At 41.7% G+C, this 20,943-nt stretch overlaps 2 protein-coding genes across 5 annotated transcripts; one reads left to right on the forward strand and one right to left on the reverse strand.

Moving 5' to 3' along the window:
- The first annotated feature begins 1,587 nt into the window (after window positions 1–1,587).
- ptpn9b (protein tyrosine phosphatase non-receptor type 9b) lies at window positions 1,588–18,619 on the forward strand. Of its 4 annotated transcripts, none has more exons than XM_088342761.1 (13): window positions 1,588–1,717; window positions 8,762–8,905; window positions 10,708–10,797; window positions 10,935–11,059; window positions 11,159–11,264; window positions 12,064–12,174; window positions 12,549–13,378; window positions 13,447–13,543; window positions 13,615–13,684; window positions 13,764–13,842; window positions 13,913–14,063; window positions 14,252–14,459; window positions 17,754–18,619. In XM_088342761.1, the coding sequence occupies exons 1-13, from the start codon at window positions 1,685–1,687 to the stop codon at window positions 17,975–17,977; spliced, it is 2,268 nt and encodes a 755-aa protein (XP_088198887.1). In that variant the 5' UTR covers window positions 1,588–1,684; the 3' UTR covers window positions 17,978–18,619. The 4 variants fall into 4 exon arrangements, with proteins under 4 accessions (XP_088198887.1, XP_088198888.1, XP_088198889.1 ...); XM_088342762.1 differs by having other exon boundaries at window positions 12,064–12,150; XM_088342763.1 differs by lacking the exon at window positions 1,588–1,717 and adding an exon at window positions 1,792–2,388.
- A 539-nt stretch (window positions 18,620–19,158) lies between these two features.
- Window positions 19,159–20,324, reverse strand: LOC148361922 (uncharacterized). The gene is made up of 2 exons (XM_088342773.1): window positions 20,164–20,324; window positions 19,159–19,962 (listed from the first exon to the last, which is right to left on the reverse strand). Exons 1-2 carry the CDS (start codon window positions 20,302–20,304, stop codon window positions 19,162–19,164), a joined length of 942 nt encoding a protein of 313 aa, XP_088198899.1. The 5' UTR covers window positions 20,305–20,324; the 3' UTR covers window positions 19,159–19,161.
- Between the last annotated feature and the right edge of the window lie 619 nt (window positions 20,325–20,943).

Consider the following 20,943-nt stretch of genomic DNA (forward strand, 5'->3'; position numbering starts at 1 on the left):
TACTACTAAAGAAACATTAAGAAAAAGAAGCAGCCGAGGGAGGGGTCCTTGGCGCACCGAACCCCGGCTACAGAAACTGGCTTTTGGGACATGGAATGTTACCTCTCTGGCAGGGAAGGAGCCCGAGTTGGTGTGTGGGGTTGAGAAGTTCCGACTAGATATAATTGGACTCACCTCCACACACGGCTTGTGCTCTGGTAGCATTCCTCTCGAGAGGGGTTGGACTCTCTTCCACTCTGGAATTGCCCGTGGTGGGAGGCGCAAAGCCAGTGTGGGCATATTAGTTGCTCCACGACTCAGCGCCTATTCGTTGGGGTTCACCCCGGTAGACGAGAGAGTAGCCTTCCTGTGCCGTCCTCGGGAGCCCCTGTGTGGGGGGCTTCAGGAGTATGGGGTACCGCACAGTCTTATCCGAGGTGTGCGGTCCCTGTACGCCCGGTGCCAGAGTCTGGTCCGCATAGCCGGCAGTAAGTCGGATTCGTTCCCAGTGAGAGTTGGACTCCGCCAGGGCTGCCCTTTGTCACCGATTCAGTTTCATAACTTTTATGGACAGAACTTCTAGGCGCAGCCTTGGTGGGGATGGAGTCCGGTTTGGGGGCCTCAGCATTATGTCACTGCTTTTTGCAGATGATGTGGTGCTGTTGGCTTCCTCAGGCCGTGATATTCAGCTCTCACTGGAGCGATTTGCAGCCGAGTGCGAAGCGGCCGGGATGAGGATCAGCACATCTAACTGCAAGAACATGTTACTCAGCCGAAAAACGTTCCTACCCTCACCTATCGTCATAAAATGTGGGTTATGACCGAAAGGACACGATCCCGGATACAAGTGGCTGAAATTAGTTTCCTCCGCAGGGTGTCTGGGTTTTCGCTTAGAGATAAGGTGAGAAGCTCAGTCATCCAGGAGGGACTCTGTGTAGAGCCACTGCTCCTCTGCATTGAGAGGAGCCAGTTGAGGTGGCTTGGGCATCTGATAAGGATGCCTCCTGGATAAGCGGAAGACAATGGATGGATGGATGGTGTCCAGAATGTAGAGATTTCGAATGAGTTGTAACTCCAAGTCTTTCGCTTAATGGGAAATAGATCTGCCGTTAGTTAGATACAGGCTCCGCATGGGTAGCTTGTTAGAGTTGTTACATAGCATAGTCGCAGTAGGCAGGAGCTGCAGCTACTTCATTCACATCTCTCCCAACGCCGCCTCAGTCTCTTACCCGACCCGATAACAGTGACCATTTTTTTGCGCTCTTTGACTTTTTTCAGAGTCCGATTTAATCGATACATTTGTTTTCAATGTAATGAGCAGCTGAACAACTAGCATTAGCCATGGTTTGCAGTTTGTCTTGGGTGGACACACAGTCACACCCAGCCAACACAAAGCCCTTCCCAACCTGCCCCTGTGATAGCATTTCCTGTGGGCTGTCTGCTGCAGAATATAATCCACAATACGTTGATATCAATGACAATAAAATAATTAAATTCAATTCAAAATCCGCGAACCAGTGAACCAGCGACAAACGAAGTACGAGGGGTCTCTGTAATTAGCTACGCCCCTGCTTGGGGATAAAACTGCTGGAGGACATAGACGTAGGCGCGGCTTGTCCCTGACGTAAGTAAGGGCGTGACCGGGCGCCGATGAGGGGCGTCCCTTAACGCCCGGTTCTGCCTTTCGCGACGCCTAGGCGTTAAGATGGCGGAAGCCCTGACAGCTCAGGAACTCTTGGTAAGACGAACTTTTATCCAGTTTATTTCAAGTATGTACTGTTCTATCCGGTTTTGTCAACTAAAAGAACAATTTACAGTTTTTCGTAGTTTTTTCATTTGTTTTTACTGTTGTGGGAACGCGAAGCTTCCTTGGCTTGAATGAGTCCTCCTCTAGGGCGTCTCAGTCCGGAGTGCTTGAAAGACAGCGGTTAGCACGAGCTAGCAAAGCAATGTTGCTTGTCAAAATTGCAGACACCTAAAGCTCATTATAGTCGCTATTTTACCTATAGATATCTGTTAAAAATGATTTTTTTTTTTACAATTTATTGAATTTTTTTTAATTTTCTCCTCCGGAGATATGTCATTGTTTTTTTCTCAATTTTTTAGCGTGACACACAGTGCTAACCAACTTTAGCATTCTGCTACCACATGCAGCTAGTAAATGCTAGCAGCTTCTCTGTCACAGAGATAATTATTTTGTTAATTTAATTTAAATAGATATCGTTTCCGTGATCTAATTGAAATGAACGTCCCGGTGTTTTTGGAAGTACAGCATTCTATTTTTTTCCTGACCAAACTGTACAGGGCTGTCTCAGAAAATTAGATTAATATGATCGAGTTCTTTCATAATTTGCAATGCAGTGAAAAAAGCAACACATTCAGGAATCATTACAAATCAACTGAAATAAGGTAAGTCTTTTGTTGCTGTAATATTGCTATTAATGGCAAAAACATCTCTTATATCCTATCTCAAAATAGTCCAAATAATGAAAACCTCTACCAGTAAGTCAGGGGTGACATAGTCAAACGGACAGATGGTTTGGATAAAAGAAATTTAAGCTGCAAGCCAACTGATGACAGATTCGAAAATGAAGCTAATTGAACCCACTGAATAGCTCACAACTATATTCCAATATGTCCGGTTTGAGATGGGGTGGAAACATACGTTGCCTTGGATAGGGATGGCCGCCACCAGGCTGTATTTGCTCAAGATACACCCCACAACCCATGTGTTTAAGGGATCCAACCAACCAGATTAATATAGTGATATGTTTTATGGCTCTCTCAGTATTTTTTATGTGCATCAGGCACAAAAGACCAATTTTCTTGATTTAAAAATCCCCATCACATGAACATTACATGAAAGAAGACGGTATTATGCAGGCACCATTAGTAGCCTGTATTTTATATCTTAGCAAAAAGTAAATAAAATATAATTGCATTTTTCAATCATTCATGAAATGCAATGAAATAAAGTGCAAGAAGTAACATGCAATGAAAAAAAAATTACACAACAAATCCCAGTGTATAGGACAATAATGAATCAAGATCAACATGGGCCGTAGAAAAACTCATGGATCGGATGTGGTCCGCAGGGGTTTGATATATGTGTATTCAGCCATATTCAGCAATGTTAAAATAATAAAATGTTTGCAGCGTCCCTGTTGTTTTTTTTTTTTTTTTAAATGAAACTAGTCAAGTCATGTTTACTTGTATAGCCCTTAATCACAAAGAGTCTCAAAAGGGCCGCACAAACCACAGATTATAACTACTATCATTGCAGACTATTTTTACACCAGAAAATAAAAATTGGTTTATGGAGTAAAGTGAAGTAAAAGAGAGAATGTACAAAACCAAATCATGGCTTGCATTGTACGGCAAAATGTTTTTTTTAAAAGCCCTTTGAGACGCTTTGTGATTAAGGGCTATACAAATAAACATGACTTGACTTGACGAGAACAAAAATGTACTCTGTAGGCTGTTTTCAATGCATACTTGTCTGAGATGGGTAAAGTAACCAAATGGTACTGTAACTTCAGAATAATATTTTTCCAGTAGAAGTAAAAAGTGGTTTTTTTTTTTTGCAGCTCCTAACAAATAATTCTATGTGCTAGCTTCTTGTTCTGCCCGCAGAACCTGTTAAAAATACTTTAAATGTGCTTAATTTATTTCTTTGATTCATACTATTGCTATTTTACTGTTTATTAAAGTACTTGAATCTAGGTTGTATAAAGTTTATTTTTAATTGCATTACAGAACATGTATAACTATCACAACATTCTCATTTCCTGGGGAAGAGTGATTAAGTAGTGTAATAATTTTCAGAGAAAAATTCTCCCGAAGTGACTCGCTACTCCCAGCGTTCGTAATCCTGTCAATGCAGCTTTGCAAGTTCAGCAAGCTTGACATTAATGATAGAAGATAAAATCAATACTTCATTAATGGAAAATAATGTTTACAGTAGTCTAAGCAATAATTAAAAATCGAGAAGAGACATGTTGTACTGATGTATGAAAAAGTAATTATGATGAAAATAAGTGTCCAAGATGCAGCACCTAGAACACTTGAATAGCCCGCGGGCCGTTTCTGAATATAGCTCACTGCTGGTGATGGGTCATTGCATTTTTCTAGAATACTTGATTTCTAAGTGGCATGAGAAATCATTGACAATATCGGTGTTTTAAACGTATGATCATTTCTGTATTTGTTATTATCCTATAATTTTATAAATGTAAATCACTCACTGTCCTTATACAAGGCAAAACATTGCCTTGTATAAGGACAGTGAGTGGTTAAATGAGCCGATTTCAACCCTTATTATATTAAGTACAACCTGGAAATAACATGTTAAAAATATAGTAAAAAGATGACAAGTTTCTAGTTTAAAAGGGTATCAGATTGGTGTTAACCTGTAACAAAAAAGTAGCCCTCAGCTTCAAAAATACTTTTTCTGCCCTGTTGTAGAGTGTTGAAGGATGGAGCGATGAGGTTCCCTTGTTTTTCCATGCGTTTATTATGGATCAAAGCCAGATTAGTACATTCAAATGTGAATTAATTTCTGCATACAAATTGTCGTCAAATTTACATTACGCTATGTTAGTACACCTGAGCTTGTACTTTTCTGTGCCATTTCCACCCTAAACAAACACAAAAAACTGTTAAAAAAACACCCAAAATCAAATGTTCTTCAACCTTTCTTAGTTTGGCACATTGTTCTGATGTACATACCCAAGGTCATCGATTATCAGCACGATATTTGGTGTTTTAATGGATATCTGTATTGCAATAGTCCATATAGCCCATATTAAGCACAACACTGAGCAAAACCCAGCACGAGCCTCTATTTTTTTTTTACTCTGCTGCTTTCTATCCCTGACGTCACCCACCCCTCGCCTTCTGATTCGATAAGAAACCGGTGAGAGCCTCTGAACACGAAAGTCCTAACTTTGAAAAGTCCACACACTGGAACGAAAATTGGGCCTATCATGAATGTTTTTCATATTTGCGAGTATTTTTCACATTCACAACTAGCGTCTTTTATCTCCACCCCCTTTGTGACCACCCAAGACTGAAATGTTGAGTAAATGTCGTCAACGTGCAGCAACGCATACACAGAAGCGGAAAACACCAGTGTTGGGCCCAATTCCCACTCCCCTGTATAATCGGAGTCCCCTTCACGTGAACGCGAACTCGAATATTCCTATGCTTCTAAGCACTGCGGTTCCGAAGTGTCGCGATCGTAGTCTGTATATTGTGTTTATTAAGAAATATTGATTGGCACGATTAAAACCAAAAAAAAAAGTCCAGTCAAGTCATTGTTATTTGTATAGCCCTTAATCACAAAGAGTCTCAAAGGGCTTCACAGGTTATTACACATAAGCAGTTTAGGTTATTCATATGGTATAGAGTAGAAGTGAGTTTTAAGCTTAGATTTAAACATTTCCACTGAGGTTGCAGATCGGATCTCAGGGGGAAGAGCATTCCACAACACCGGTGCCCGGATGGAGAACACTCAAACCTGCGCAACACTTCTTGGCTCTTGGGATCACCAGAAGACCGGCGCTCTCAGAACGAAGGCTTCGGGCCGGGACACAGGGGGAAATCAGATCTGAAAGATATGAGGGGGAAAGTCCATGTATGATTTTGTATAATAATAGGAGGACCTAGGTAAAAGCCTCGCTGCGGCATTTTGTACCAGCTGAAGACTCTTGATTCTGGACTTCGGGAGACCGGAGAGTAGTGCATTACAGTAATCAAGACGGGAGGTAGCAAACGCGTGAATTATAATCTCCGCATCTGACTGAGCCAGCATAGGACGAATTTTAGCATTGTTGCGAAGATGGAAGGAAGTGGTTCTAGTAATTTTGTTCACATGTGTTTGAAAGGACAGATCAGGGTCAAATGTGACACCTAAATTTTTAACTGAGTCACTCTGTGTGATGTGACATTTGTCAATGTTCACAGCAGTTTTTGAGAACAAGTCACGGCATTTAGATGGACCAATAACTAACATTTCGATCTTTTCAGAGTTAAGACGCGAGAAATTGAGTGACATCCACTCTTTTATCTCAGTGAGGCAGGCCTCCAAACTTCCACAATTTAGTGTGGCAGATTCCTCCAACGGAAGATATAGTTGAGTGTTATCTGCGTAGCAGTGGAAACTGATATTATACTTGCGAATAATATCACCTAATGGAAGCATGTAAATGCTGAAAAGAAGGGGGGCAAGTATTGAACCATGCGGAACACCACAGGTAACACTTAAGGTCTCAGATGTCATTTCGCCATATTTAACACAGTGCGTCCTATCTGAGAGGTAGGATCTGAACCATGAGAGGACGGTTCCTGAGAGACCAATCCATTTTTCCAACCGTTCTAGTAAGATATTATGGTCCACTGTGTCAAAAGCAGCACTAAGTCCAGCAGCAGCAAAAGTGATGAAGCGCCAGAGTCCATTGCCAGTAGGAGATCATTGGTAACCTTAATCAGAGCTGTCTCAGTAGAGTGGTTAGCCCTGAATCCTGATTGCATTGATTCAAAAAGATTGTTCTCGGATATGAAATCATTCAGCTGCTGTGCCACTACTTTTTCAAGTACTTTAGAAAGAAACGGTAGGTTTGACACAGGTCTATAATTACATAAGCATTATGGATCAAGGTTGAGTCGTTTCAGTGTAGGTTTAATAACAGCGGACTTAAAAGCCACTGGATCTACACCTGAGGAGAGTGATATGTTTATAATATTTAGAACTAAAGGTCCAAGGACCCCAAAAAGACCTTTGATAAGCGAACTTGGAAGCGGGACGAACAGGCAAGTCGTCGGTTTGGCCGTATTCACCACCTGTTTAAGATTATCGAGTGACAGTTCACTAAATCGGGACAAATTCCCTGGACAGCCACCATGTCATGCATATATAGATTTCTGCCCTTTAAAATGTGATGTATTAACACTGTCTTTAGAAATTTCTTCCTGTATGCATTGAATCTTCTTATTAAAGAAGACCATAAAGTCATGGGCTGAATGGGTAGGAGCTACTGGGATAATCTGTTGCCTTGTAAGCGATGCTACAGTGTGGAAAAGAATTTTGGGGTTGTTCTTTTGTGACGCAATCACTTTCGAAGGGTAGGCTGATTTTGCAGAGGCAAGGGCCGCTTTATACTTTAACAAGCTGTCACACCAGGTTTGATGGAAAACCTCAAGCTTGGTAGCGCGCCATTTTCTTTCAGATTTCCTGCATTTTTGTGTAAGGGATCTAGTTTCATCAGTAAACCAAGGCATGCGTCTTTTAGGCCGTAATTTAAGCCTTATGGGCGCTAGCCAAGGTAGCATTAAACTCCTTCATGAGTGAGTTGACAGAGCTTTTGCATGAAGGAAAGGACGCAACTGCTCCTGAAAGAAGATCAGAGAGCTCAGAAACTGTGCCAGTGCTTATATTGCGTCCGCTAAGTCCTTCAGTTTTTTTAGTACTACATTTAGCTAGCACCTCGAATGTAACTGAATAATGATCAGAAATACCGGTAATACACAGTAACACAGTCATGTTTGAGGTTGAAACTCGAGTCAGAACCAAGTCTAGCGTGTTTCCATCTTTATGAGTTGGCAAATCAACCAGTTGATTAAAACCAAATGTATCAATTAGAGACCGAAACGCAACAGTAAGTTAACCTAGTGGGGAGTTCATATGAATGTTAAAGTCCCCCATAATTATTATTTTGTCGGCATAGGTTACTAGGTCAGACAAAAGTTCAGAGAATTCATCTAAGAAAGCTGAGTATGGCCCTGGTGCGCGATAAATAGCTACTACATAAATTGACAATAGAGAGGACCGCATAATAAGAGCCTCAACCGCCTTATAATTATTAGAGAAACGAGGAGTAAATTTTAGTGGGTTTTTTTTCAGAAATTAGCGCGACACTGCCACCCTTCTTCAAAGAGCGTGCTTACATGGCTGCTCACGAAGTCTTGAGGAGAAGCCTCATTTAACGGTAAAAACTCATCCGGTCTCAACCAAGTTTCACATAGACCAACCAAGTTAAGTTTGTAATCACGAATAATATTATCAACAAGTAAAGCTTTAGGAGCAAGCGATCTAATATTTAAAAGACCAAATTTTAGCTTTGCTGAATCGTTTAACTTAGCTGAAGTCTTTGTAGAGATTGTCACAAGACGTCGCCGTTCGGGCGTGTTGAGTTTCAGGCGTCGGTTGACCGGCAAGATCGATGAAGAAATAATGGTGGAATTGGGCACTTCTTCGTGTCCTTTTCTGTCGTTTCGCCGATGTGGCTCCTTCGGCTTTGCACACTTCACACACTTCCCCGCACGACAACCCCACTTCTGCTTTCTGTGCCTACGCCGTCTATGTCGCTTCGTAGGTGGAGTGGCCGACCACGGAGAACCTGGGTCTCTTCGTGTCTCGTTCGGGATATCATAGGTGGAATAAAAAGTGCCCGTAAAGTCGAAATTCAGACTCACTCCCAATTTAATAATTTCCTCCCGACTATAAGTGTTATTGGCCACGCATGTGTCCAGAAAAGAAAGCAAAAAAGACAAGAGAACGGTAATAAATAGATCAGCTTGAGAGCAAAAAGCCGCAGCATCCATGTGCGCCGCCATCTTGCTTACATATCATTAAGTGCATCATAACAATAATCAGATCGAAATTGATTACATAAGAAAAGGTAGAATTTGTGGAAAAGCTTTCAAAATTACTTTCCTCACGGTCGTCTCATTTTCCTTTGGATTTTTTTAACGTCAATTTTCATCACTCTTTGTCGTGTTCCAGGCTGTGGAGGAGTTCCTGAGTGAGGTGCATCTCAGGGATCACCCACAATGCGCTGGGCTTGTCTCGCAACCAACAGCTGTCAAGTTTCTAATGGCACGCAAGTTTGACGTCAGCCGAGCCGTCAAACTCCTCCAAGCATACAAGGTACAGCTGGGCCCAGACTTGGGACACCAATGAAATGCAGTAGACTCTCGGGATACGGTTATGCTCATGACATTTTTATTTCACAGTGAGGGGTAAGGTTTTTTTCCCCCCCAACCCATCTTTACAGCAGCAAATTATTTTACATGTCTAAAAACTAGTGTTCTTGCATATGTACAGTGGTACCTCTACATACGAAAGTTTCAGGTTACTAAGTACCTGAGCGGGAAAACATTGCCTCTACTTACAAAGGCCAGGGTTCCTGTGGATCCTTGAAAAGTCTTAAATGGCATTGAATTCATGATTCTAAAAATAAAGCCTTAATTGTGATTAAAATGTCTTAAATCCAATATTTAAAATTCTTCAAAATGTTTTTTTATTGGATTTTAATGGATTTGTTTGAAGTCAAGTCATGTTTATTTGTGTAGCCTTTAATCACAAAGTCTCAAAGGGCTGCACAGACCACATATTATTATTACACCATCCCCTGATCTAAAACCTACATAAGGGCAAGGTAAAACAACAAAACCTCAACATCAGGAAAATGAAACCTCGAGAAGTGACCGGCACATGAGGTCATCCCTCTTTCAGGATGACCAGGCTGCAATGGATGTTGCAATAACAAATAATACACAAATATTGTCAACATGAAATATAGGTTATTCATATGCTATAGAATAGAATTTTGTTTTAAGCCTAGATTTAAACGGTTCCATTGAGGTTGCAGATCGAATCTCAGGGGTAAGAGCATTCCACAGCACCAGTGCCCGAATGGAGAACGCTCTCGAACTTGCGGCTCTCTTCTTGGCTCTTGGGATCACAAGTAGACCAGCATTTTAAGAGCGAAGGAACATAAGGGGAAATTAAATCTGAAAGAGGGAGCAAGTCCATGCATGGTTTTGTATAATACCGACAGAACCTTAAAATCACATCTTAAGCTAACAGGGAGCCAATGCAGGTTATCTAAAATCGGGGTGATGTGATCAAACTTTCTTGTCTTAGTTAAAAGCCTCACTATAGCATTTTTTACTAGCTGAAGGTTCTTGATTTTGGACTTTGGGAGACCGGAGAGTAGTGCATTACAGTAATCGAGACTGGAGGTAACAAACCCATGAATTATAATCTCCACATCCAACTGAGACAGCATAGGGCAAATTTTGGCAATGTTGCGAATATAGAAAAAAGCTGTTTGAGTATATTCTTAACATATGTTTGAAAGAACAGGTTGGGGTCAAATATGACACCTAAATCTTTGACTGAGTCATTCTGGGTGTTATTACATTTGTCAATGTTAAGAGTCAATGTTTGAACAGTGTAATTCTCCTCAGGCTGAATATTTGGCCCTCAACCAGTTTTAGCTTACCAAATCTTGCCGGCTTTCTGAAAACACCTGTGTCTTACACTCTAAGGGCAGGACACTTTGATTTTTTTTTACTGCACTCACCAGCTTAAGGTAAGTCACACAATAGGTAGATTAAATTTATTTTTTTTTCTATGCAAAAATATATATTTACTTTGCTGTTTACTGATATACACATAGGTATTACTACATTTTGTTATTACAATGTTTTTATCTGTCCTCCAGGTGTTAGGAACGCATTAGCTACATAATTACCATCATTCTTTTATCTCCATTATAAGGCAATTTCACTTTGTGAACACCACCTTAAAATGAATTAATGTAGTATCCCTTGGGTTTACTGTACTCATGAGCTTTTGGTGAGATATTGCAGAACCTTTCACATTTACTACCGTACTGCAAACTAATGCTGTTGTTTTCCCCCACTACAAAAATAAAATATCAGAACACAAGAATCAAGGAGGGGATCATCAATATCAACCCCAACGAGGAGCCGCTGCGTTCCGAGCTACTCAGCGGAAAGTTCACCGTCCTAGTGAGTGGTGGAGTCAGTGGACCAAAAAGATGTTCATTATTCGAACTGCACAGAGATTTGTATACACGTACGATACTATTTCTTTGTATGCCTCCTTTTCTTTTTTCGCTTTGGTTTACATGTTATGCGCCCTCCAGCCCGGACGTGACACAAATGGTGCCGCGCTCGCCCTCTTTACAGCTCGTCTTTACAGGCCAGACGTGACCACTCATAAAGCCGTGCTGCAGGCCATCATTTATCAGTTGGATAAAGCCATAGACAGGTGACACACCCCCAACTGAAGCAATCGCCAACTCCATATTTTCTTAATGCACAAGCTGAAACTTGTTTTGGGTTTCTAAATGCTTTTGTTTCCCTGCAGTATTCAAACGCAGAGAGAAGGACTTTTATTTATCTATGACATGACCAACTCCAATTATGGGAATTTTGACTATGATCTCTGTGTCAAAATCCTCAATTTGCTTAAGGTAGATACACAATTGAGTGAAAGTAATGTTGTCGTTTTTTTTACAGTGCACCCAGATCAGTGATCCTCAACCACTTTGCTGTGGCACATAAAGATCATCATAGATAACAATTTAAGGTTCAGTGTCTTACCAAACAACACTTGGATATGACTGCCTTGGCTGGCCTTTGATCACACATTTTTTTAACTAAAAGACGGACACTTGTGATACCTAGAACCACCTGTACTTTTTAATTGGACTGAGCAATAAATCAAATTGGTTTGATTAATTTGACTACAATTATAAAATTTCCTAAATCACGAAATTGACAGTAGGAATTTTATTTGAGAAGTTTAATTTGAATTTTTATAAACACATTTTTTCAAAATAGTTTTTTATGGGGTTTATTGGTTCAAAACAATTAAAATTGCAATTGTCTAGACATACAGATAAAAATTACATCTCTGTCATACAACCCAGCCTTACTTTATAATTACTTTTTATAGGTGTCAGTCAAAGTACTCCAGTGGCCCCTAACCTTTTAATTAAAATATGTACTATAAATATTTTAATATACTGACAAGCACAAATCTGAAGCCTGGTAATGTCATTAAAAAATATCCATGAATAACACCATATTCATTGCAGATGTATGCATTATTCGATTAAAGTTTTGTCCTGTCTTAGATTTTAAGACCGTCTGTGGCCTGCTTTGTTCTGTAACATTTCACTCATTGCCTCTGCTCAGTAAAGGTTTGGAAACACTGATCTTATGCGAAGAAACCTCACTCATTGACTACTGACGGTTTTCTTCCTCTAGGGGGCGTTTCCTGCTCGTTTGAAATGCGTCTTCATCGTCTCCTCACCTTTATGGTTTCGAGCACCTTTCGCAGTCCTACGCCTCTTTGTGCGTGAAAAGCTGAGAGAACGGGTATTTGATTGCAATGTTTTCCTTTAAATTTTGTGAGACCTAAGTCATAAATGCAGTAGTTATGAAAGGCAATTCCACAGCAAACAAGTCACACCCACAAAGCATTACAAGACTGGTTTCGGAATGGCCTTTGCGATCATTTATGTAGGTCATTTATGTAACTTTGCATTTATGTACATTTCAAAATATTATGTTTTCAATAATACAAGTTTATGAAACTCCGGGGGGGACCTACTAAACCCTGGAGGCCTGCCAGAATTTTCCTGTGTATGGGAAATGCTCCATTGGTCCTCTATGATGTCATAATTCACCTTTTTGAGATCAGATGTTTTGCTACGAAGTGAAATGTGTTTCGTATCTTTTCCATCCTCCAGGTGTGTACTGTGAAGGCTCATGAACTTGCCAGTCACATCCCGGTCTCCTCACTCCCAGAGCACCTAGGTGGAACTTCCCAATATAGCCATGTGGCCTGGATCCAGTTCTGCATCAATGCTAACACCGTGGAGGGTGACACACAAGTACACGACACCCACGACTGCGTGGGAAGCCTGCTTCACTCGTACAGCCTCGAGCAAGGACCTCCAAACATCAGTGCCACACTGACCGACAGCCATCAAAGTGCCCAGCTGGGGTCCGAGCTAGCTGTGGGTAACTCTAACTATCACGACAATAGCAATGAAAACCTGCAAAGTCACTGCGGTGCTGATGAGGGCAGGAGTCCATGGCGTCCTCAGCTGAGCCCGAATCCTGCCACAAACGTGCAACAAAGAAAGCACCAACACTGGAACGGCTCAGCTGGGCCGAACTCTGATTCCAATTTGAACGAGCGCCAAGGTCCACTCCAGCCGGTCACTCCCCCTGACACCCCTGCTCACAAAGACGATAGCGATGCAGCACACAGACCTCTGAGTGAACATGTTGTGAAAAATTACGAGGAGGGTAAGGAAGTGGAGATCGTGCCGCCTTTGCCACAGAAATCTTTTCCCCGACCGCCCCACCAGTCTGCCTCGCAGAATTTGTCTTCGTCATGGGGTCCTGATGATGAGGACTGCTGCTCGGAGGAGTCTGTTCACATGCCAGAACAGGGGGGCATGTCCATGCACGAGCTGGTGGATCATGTGAAGAGGAAGAAGAAGAAAGGCATCTATCAGGAATACGAGGAGATACGCAAAGAGCCTCCTGCGGGCACCTTTGACTACTCAAAGTAAGAAATGATCGCCACTTGCCTTCATTATACAGCTTTGCAAATATTTATTAAAATGTTTTCCTCAGGAAACTATCCAATCAGCTTAAGAACCGTTACAGCGACGTTCTGTGTTTAGACCAATCCAGAGTGCGACTCTGCCACCTTTGTGACGACGAGGACGAGGTATTTTTGAATGCATGGAAAAAGCTGACTGCTGTAAGGGTTGTCGCACTATTTTGCTGTTGGTTTTGCAGACTTCAGATTACATCAATGCAAGTTTCATGGATGGCTACAAGAGGAGAAAGGCATACATTGCTACTCAGGGTAAAACACTTGATTATATTTCATGAAATTCTCCCCTATTTCTATTATTGAGAAGTCCGATACCATTTGTGTTCCTCAGGTCCTTTGCCCAAAACATTTGGGGACTTTTGGCGCATGGTGTGGGAGCAGATGGTACTTATCATTATCATGACAACAAGGTATTTTTTTCTGGGAGATCTACAAAAAGTGAGGACGACATTTCCTTTACGGCTATTTTGTTTGTGTTAGAGTGGTGGAGCGAGGGCGTGTCAAGTGCGGTCAATATTGGCCCCTGGAAGAAGGCAGGACGGAGCAACATGGATTCTTCCTGGTCAGGAACACCCATATCCAGGTCTTCCAGGACTTCAAACTCTCACATCTGGAGCTTTATAACACACAAGTGAGTTGTGGACACCTGCTGCTTAGGCAATCCACCAATATTTATTTTCTCCTAATAAACCGCTTCACAATGTTTTGACATACTTTTACTCTTAAAGTGTGACCACAATATTAAACCATATATCCTGCTATTGAAGTGTGAATTTGTTGCCTGATGACTTAAAAAGTCATTGCGTTTTTTTCTCCAAGTCTGGGGACAGACGGGATGTTTGCCACTACCTCTATGTCAGCTGGCCGGACTTCGGGGTGCCCAAAAGCGCGTCGGCCTTGTTGGATTTCCGCCAGAATGTACTCCAACAGCGGGACAAGTCACTTCAGAGTATAGGCTCCAGTTGGAAGGGGCCTCCCGGTGGCCCTCCTGTGGTTGTGCACTGCAGCGCCGGCATTGGCAGGACAGGTAAATGCAAATTTGAGATATATTAGAAAACAAACAACATTGTCTGTTCCTTTTCATCAAGGGTCGGGAACCCTTCTGAATCATAAAGCTATGAACGCAAAATAGTTTTTTTTTTTTTTTAATGTGAGAGCCATATCATTTTTTTAAGACAAAATTAAACACAGCTTCTAATCCTTATCTCCAGACAAAGGTTAATCCTTCAGTGCATTACCGTATTTTCCGCACTATAAAGCGCACTGGGTTATAGGGCGCACCCCGAAAAAATAGTTTTTGGTCCTATTTTTGACATACATAAGACGCACCGGATTATAAGGCGCTACAATGGGAACGTCGACAAAACAGTCAGATAGTTCAGTCCAACTTGTTACCCCCTTAACATTCCGAAAGCTTGCAAAGACGCAAATACGTGTCGAGAACACGTGCGGATGCGTTGTCCGTACGATGTCACTCAAATGCATCGTTCCATCATTCGGAAGGTTAAAGTCTTGGGATTCAAGAAATGCCAACCATTCCTTAATATCTATTTTCTTTTTCGCTCGCAACTTTACTGTGCATATGACAATAAACACTTGGAATTGAGTTTAATTTAAAAATAGACACTCCATTCCATCCATTATCTGCACCGCTTATCACAGAAACATCGAGTTCAGTCTGAAACAAGATACAGGGACAATATAAAATCCGGAGTAGCTCACCGAAGTTGTTGTGTTCATAATAATGTGCAGCCAATGTCCTCTTATATCCGTGAGGGTAGTAAATCCAGGAGAATACAATATTTACAAATACAGAATAGAAAAAAATGCTTTCTCTATGCCGTCAGCCACATGCTATACACATTCATCTTTTTCGGCCAATTGCAGGCTTTGTTTCGCCGTTTAAGCCAATGCCAGCCTGTAAATGATAAAAATGATCCGCCCTTTGACCTCCGAATAACTTTAGCCAATAGTGATAGATTCAACTGATGATTGACACATCTTTTTCGGCCAATTGCAGGCTTTGTTTGCCGTTCAAGCTAATGCCAGCCTGTAAATGATAAAAAGGATCCGCCCCTTGACCTCCGAATAACTAGCCAATAGTGATCGATTCAAATGACGATTGACACATTGGTTAGCCAATGAAACGCCGGTAAATAAATCCCAGCATACACCACATACTACTTGGCGTTCGGGGGAAAATCTAGTCGGCGGCTGCAAGTTAGTTGGAAAACTTTGCAATTTTAAAATTGATCCATAAATAAGGCGCACTGTATTATAAGGCGCATGGTCAGCTTTTGAAAAAAATAAAGGCTTTTAGGTGCGCCTTATATTCCGGAAAATACGGTATATTTCACTGTGTGACGATAATTTCATAAAATATATTAAATGAAAATTATGTTATATGCCTATGTATATTATGTAATATATGATATTACCGTATTTTCAGACCCATTAGACGCACTGTTTTGAAGGGCACACACTCCTGGGCTTGAATGATTTTTTTTTTGTCTGGTTTTATGGCACCCTGGCCTAATAGACGCGAGTCTCACGCGACCGCCTTCACTACAGCAACAAGTGCGCGTATCAAAATTTATTTAAAAAAGCACCTGAAACAAAACTGAGTTTGATTGCGGTTTATTCAGTATTTATCACAAAGTAAAACACAAGAATACAACCAAATTGTAAAAAAAAAAAAAAAAAAAGACCAAACAGTTTGGTATTCACATTTTTAGACAAAGCATTCGAACTCTTCATCCTCCGTCTCGTACATGAAAAGCTGCACCAAAACTCAATTTGCCGAGTCACTTTCCGTCCTGTGTGGTCCTTCAGGAATTGTGCTAGCTTTTGAAAACGATAGAACAACAGTCTGGGCAGAAACCACGCGTCCGCAATCCATTCACAAATTGTGGTGTAACCCGCCCCGCGCTTCCGCCCATTCTGTGAAACTCTACACCCCTTCAGTCATTCATTGCTCCCACCCCGCTACGTGAATTGTTCTTCATAGCGGGAGAGCGCACGAGATCTTTATATTAAAGTAGAATACAATTTATTCATGTGTTACGTTTGATGATGATGAAAAATCAGAACCGTTTGTCTTCTGTTTTATCTGTTGATAATTTGACAGTTCATTTCAGCGTGATAAGCTTTATGGTAGAGCGTATAACATTTTAAACACCAGTGATATTAGGAAGAAAAGGCAAAATAAAGATGCCAAATGTGCATTACCGTTTTATCACATTTCCAGCAAATAAGAGACGTAGTAATTTTACTGACATTTTCGCTAAGTAATTTCTATACAATATTCATTCTTAACAAGTACGAGACAAAATGTTTTTGTGACATTTTTGCTATTACATTCCAAAAAGTGAGATAGTAAGTGGTTTTAGTGACATTGCGTGACTGATGTATACGCGCTTCAGCTAGGGGGGGCCAATTCTCGGCACCCCCGGTTGACGCCGATGTCTAGTGGTTGAAGCTCATTCGTCAGCCACCCCAGGATGATAGCAAGAACGGAGTTTATTTGCTTCACTATTTTTTTCACATCGGCTGTCAGATGGGCACGCATAGTCACAAATCAAGAGCAAAGGGGCGGCATGAAAAAAAACACCTGGTCTTTTGACATACACATCCTTCAGCCATTCTTTCATCATGCCTTCGTCCATCCAGCCGTTCTTCATTTGCTTGTTTGTATACGTGACGGCAACACCCGCGATTCAAACGATAGCGGCGACTCCCACATTTCCAATTTTTGCCGGGAAACCTACACTGCTGTCCTCTGTCACGTCCGCCAAAATGGCGTGCTGTGTAATATGACGCGGCTCACATTTTGAATGTAATCAGAGACTTGTGTGCGCCTTATGGGCGTGAAAATACGGTATATTTTATATTGTGTTATATGCCTCTAATGCCTGTTTTTTCATATCAACAAATATTCAACTTAAACTTTGTCTCACTGCAGTTATTTATGATCGTTGAACTCATTTTAACCATCACATTTATGACCCATGCGTCAGATGTCAGACTGGCTGCCCTGTATATCAATCAAGTGACGTGAGGAGATGATAGGCTGATGTTTATTCTGTTAATGCTATACATCCCCAAAGGGGCATGCACTTTCGTCTACAATAAGAGGGGTGCCCCAAAAGTGGACGTGGCTGTAATATTGTTGTCCGGGGGGAGCACAATGTGTCTAGTGTCGACTGCGCGATTATCACTTTATAAACAAACTGAAAGACCTTCATTCCCTCACAATCTACCTACACTGTCGTGATTAACTGGTTGATGTTGTAGCATATTTTCACCATTTTTGTTTCCTCAGGCACTTTCTGCACACTGGACATCTGCCTGTCCAGATTGGAGGACATCGGCACAGTGGACATCCACCAGACTGTGCGGCGCATGCGCACGCAGAGGGCTTTCAGCATCCAGACCTGGGACCAGTACTACTTCTGCTACACAGCGGTCATCGAATACGCAATGCAGGGTGGCAAGCTGAGCCCGGTGCAGTGGTCTGATTCAGACATAGAGACTGACAGCGAGTAAGGGACATAGAAAGACAAGAGAGAGACGTCTTTGCTGCCTCGGCAAAGGAGAAGTAAGATGTTGAGGCTTCAATCCATTACGGTCCCTTGAGCAAAAAGAGAGAGACCTTAAAATGGAGCACATGTCAATGGAACACTGCCTCCCCTGCACTCATCCTCTTCACAAGAACATTGTAGCATTTTTCTATTGACTTGCACACGGGGAGTGGCAAACTTGAACTTGGCCGAACAGGCTTATCCTTTCCGCCATCAAAAATATATATTCTTGTAACATATAACTACATTTATACATTGTTGTGTATTCAAGCCTCATGGGGAAGTGTAAACATCTTATCGAGGTAATATTTTAAACATGGACAGGTAAATCTGTGTAGCAAGTAATGTTATTATTTTTTTAAAAGATGTCATGCCAAGTCTGAAATTTTTTACTCCTATTTAATGGAATATTTTAACTCATTCATTGCCAGTGGAAAATATAGACCGTGAGGCCCCAGGATATGAAATTAAACCATTTTGGGGTTGGGAGCGTGAAGTAAAATTGCTTGATAGTACGGGCTAAAAACCTATGGTAATCGACTCCAAACCCACGGGGAGGAGACTGTGACAAAGGTGGATTTAAATAAAACAAATTTTAAAACTGTCACCTGAGAGGATTTCCTTCCTTTAATCTCCCTCTTATTCTTGATAATAGCCCTGATTATGGATTGGTTAGAGCCATGCAGGGCTCATCATTAATTGATTTTTGGAAAAAAAAATAATATTTAAGTGCGAAAAAATTAAAATTATTTTTTTTGCGGCAAGGCCAATTAATGGGTATTTATTGGATTTCTAGCCATTAATTGGTAATTTAATGGTATACTAGCCGTGTCAATATGGTCGAACAAACTGGTCCCTTTAATCTTTACTTTTAGTACAAAAAATATCTTCTGAGTTATTGGTGATCACATCAGCTACCGTCATGTTGGGGCTTGTTTTATAATTATAATTTGTCGATTCCTCCTAAGTTAATATGCGAATTGTCTGAACACTAACTGAGGTTAGATGAACAGTGAATGATAGAACATTCACGCCAACATTATCATGCGCAGTAAGACACCTTAGTAATAAGAGGTTTTGCTATTTATTACACATTCATTTATGAACAAAAATGTGTACAACATAGAAACATCGGAGATGGTGAAAATGTTAGAGATTTTCATTAGATGAAACGATGTGGGAAACAAATTCGCTGTCCCAGAAGCGGTTGTTAGAAAACAAAAAAAGTTGGGCTTCTAGGCAATTTGTTGACAAGTTGTACCGTTCATCCGCATAGGCACGTCCGGCAGCACTGAAAAAGCGTTCTACTATGTTGGAAGTTGGCAGTATAAATGTTGTATCGATAAATTGATCAGAGGTGGGCAGCATCATGTTCAGGCGGCGCCGTTTTATCAAATTTTGGCCGAAGGCCATATCCGATGACTCATCTATTGGACTTTCATCGACCGGTGCAGTTTCGGTGACTTTGAGAGCCTCCACTGCTTGACGCTCTTTTGTCGTAAGTTGACCATGTTTTTGGTTTTGAATTTTCACAATAGCCCTCTCAAACATAGGCGCTTGAACGATTTCGGCGTCGGGGCTGAGGTGATGGGCCATGGCAGGATGGGACGACATTGCAACATCAAAGAGGTACCTCGCCTCTGTGACTGTCAGATCTTCTTGCTGCAAAGTAAGCGTCAAAGAATCCAACTTGGCCAAATCACCGTTGAGTTGAGTGAGTTTATGAACATCCGCTGCGTTGAGAAGTAAATCCATCACCCTTGGGTCGGTGGTGAAAACTTCTTTTGCAAGAATTTTCTGCAGCTCGAAGAACCTGCGCACCATCTTTGCCGTGCTTGACCACCGTGTCTCATTTCTCGTCAACGGTCGAAGGTCTGTGTACTCATCCAGTAGTGCACTAAGCGTGCTGTATCTCAGGCGAGCCATCAAGGAGTTCAACTTACAGAGTACCTTAAAAAAGTAAAAGCAGGAAATAAGAAATATGCTAAATTTGAGCAGCTTAAAATCGCCTTGCGTAAAATTCCTTTGATAGAAGGCGTGGCCGCGTGGGGTATGTGAAAAAAATATTGTGGAACTGCTGTGACAGAGTGCACTCTGTCTTCAATATAGATATTGTGAGATATAAGTAAGCAGCATAGAAAAGAAGTTCACCTTTTCGTAGGGCTTCAAGAGTTCTTTGACAGCGAGGTTGAAGCGATGGGAGGCGCAGCCGACCAGAGGAACATTGCACTGCTTTGCAATGGCTTTGTTCACCTTGCAGTTGTCGCCACAAAGCGCCACCACGTTGGCCATAGACTTGCCGTACCTGCTAAGGATGTCTTTGATGAACACCAGGTGGTTTTCAGCCGTCTGTGCCTTGGGATCCAAAAGTGTTGAGAAGCCGAGGAGAGCACTTTCCCGACCGCGTGGGCTTATATACGAGGCGAAAACGCCAACGTAATAATCGGAAGAACAAGTCCATCCGTCGAATACCACCGCGAATCGGGATGGCAGATCGAAGGCGATTTTCTGTCGCACACCCTGTGTCACCAAGGCCAAATACTTCTTTAAGGTGTTTGTGCAGATTGGCTCCGTATTGCTGATGTCCCTGATGGTAGGCCGATCAACAACATTGAAAGGCTCCAGGTCGATACAAACCAACCGCAGCCACTTGAAGATTCGTATTCCTTTTCGGCAAACGGTTGAAGGTGACGACAGGAAATTTTCTATCGATCCAGGATTGGATGACTCCTGCTTCTTTGCATCACTTTCTTTCTGCAAGTGCTGACTTTTAATGTGGCTTTCCAAATTGCTCCAACCGGTGTTGCGCCGTTGGATGCGCTCGGCGCCACATGAGCAGCGCCATTTGCCGTTGACGACATCAATCTGTGTGAAGTACTCTCTAACCATTTTTTCCTTCGGTCCCATAACCGTGCGAAGATTACAATTAAT

The sequence above is a fragment of the Urocampus carinirostris genome, chromosome 8 (genome assembly GCF_059441175.1).
Source record: "Urocampus carinirostris isolate Australia breed hairy pipefish chromosome 8, RoL_Ucar_1.0, whole genome shotgun sequence".
In the NCBI taxonomy this organism is placed as follows: domain Eukaryota; kingdom Metazoa; phylum Chordata; class Actinopteri; order Syngnathiformes; family Syngnathidae; genus Urocampus; species Urocampus carinirostris.

Excerpts from the sequence above, each read along its gene's own strand:
- LOC148361922 (XM_088342773.1), bottom strand. The coding sequence starts at position 20,304 with ATGGCCAACGTGGTGGCGCTTTGTGGCGACAACTGCAAGGTGAACAAA. Across the intron at positions 19,963-20,163 it reads TCTTGAAGCCCTACGAAAAG|GTACTCTGTAAGTTGAACTC; the intron begins GTGAACTTCTTT and ends TACTTTTTTAAG.
- ptpn9b (XM_088342761.1), top strand. The coding sequence starts at position 1,685 with ATGGCGGAAGCCCTGACAGCTCAGGAACTCTTG. Across the intron at positions 11,265-12,063 it reads AAATCCTCAATTTGCTTAAG|GGGGCGTTTCCTGCTCGTTT; the intron begins GTAGATACACAA and ends TTCTTCCTCTAG. Across the intron at positions 12,175-12,548 it reads GTGAAAAGCTGAGAGAACGG|GTGTGTACTGTGAAGGCTCA; the intron begins GTATTTGATTGC and ends TCCATCCTCCAG.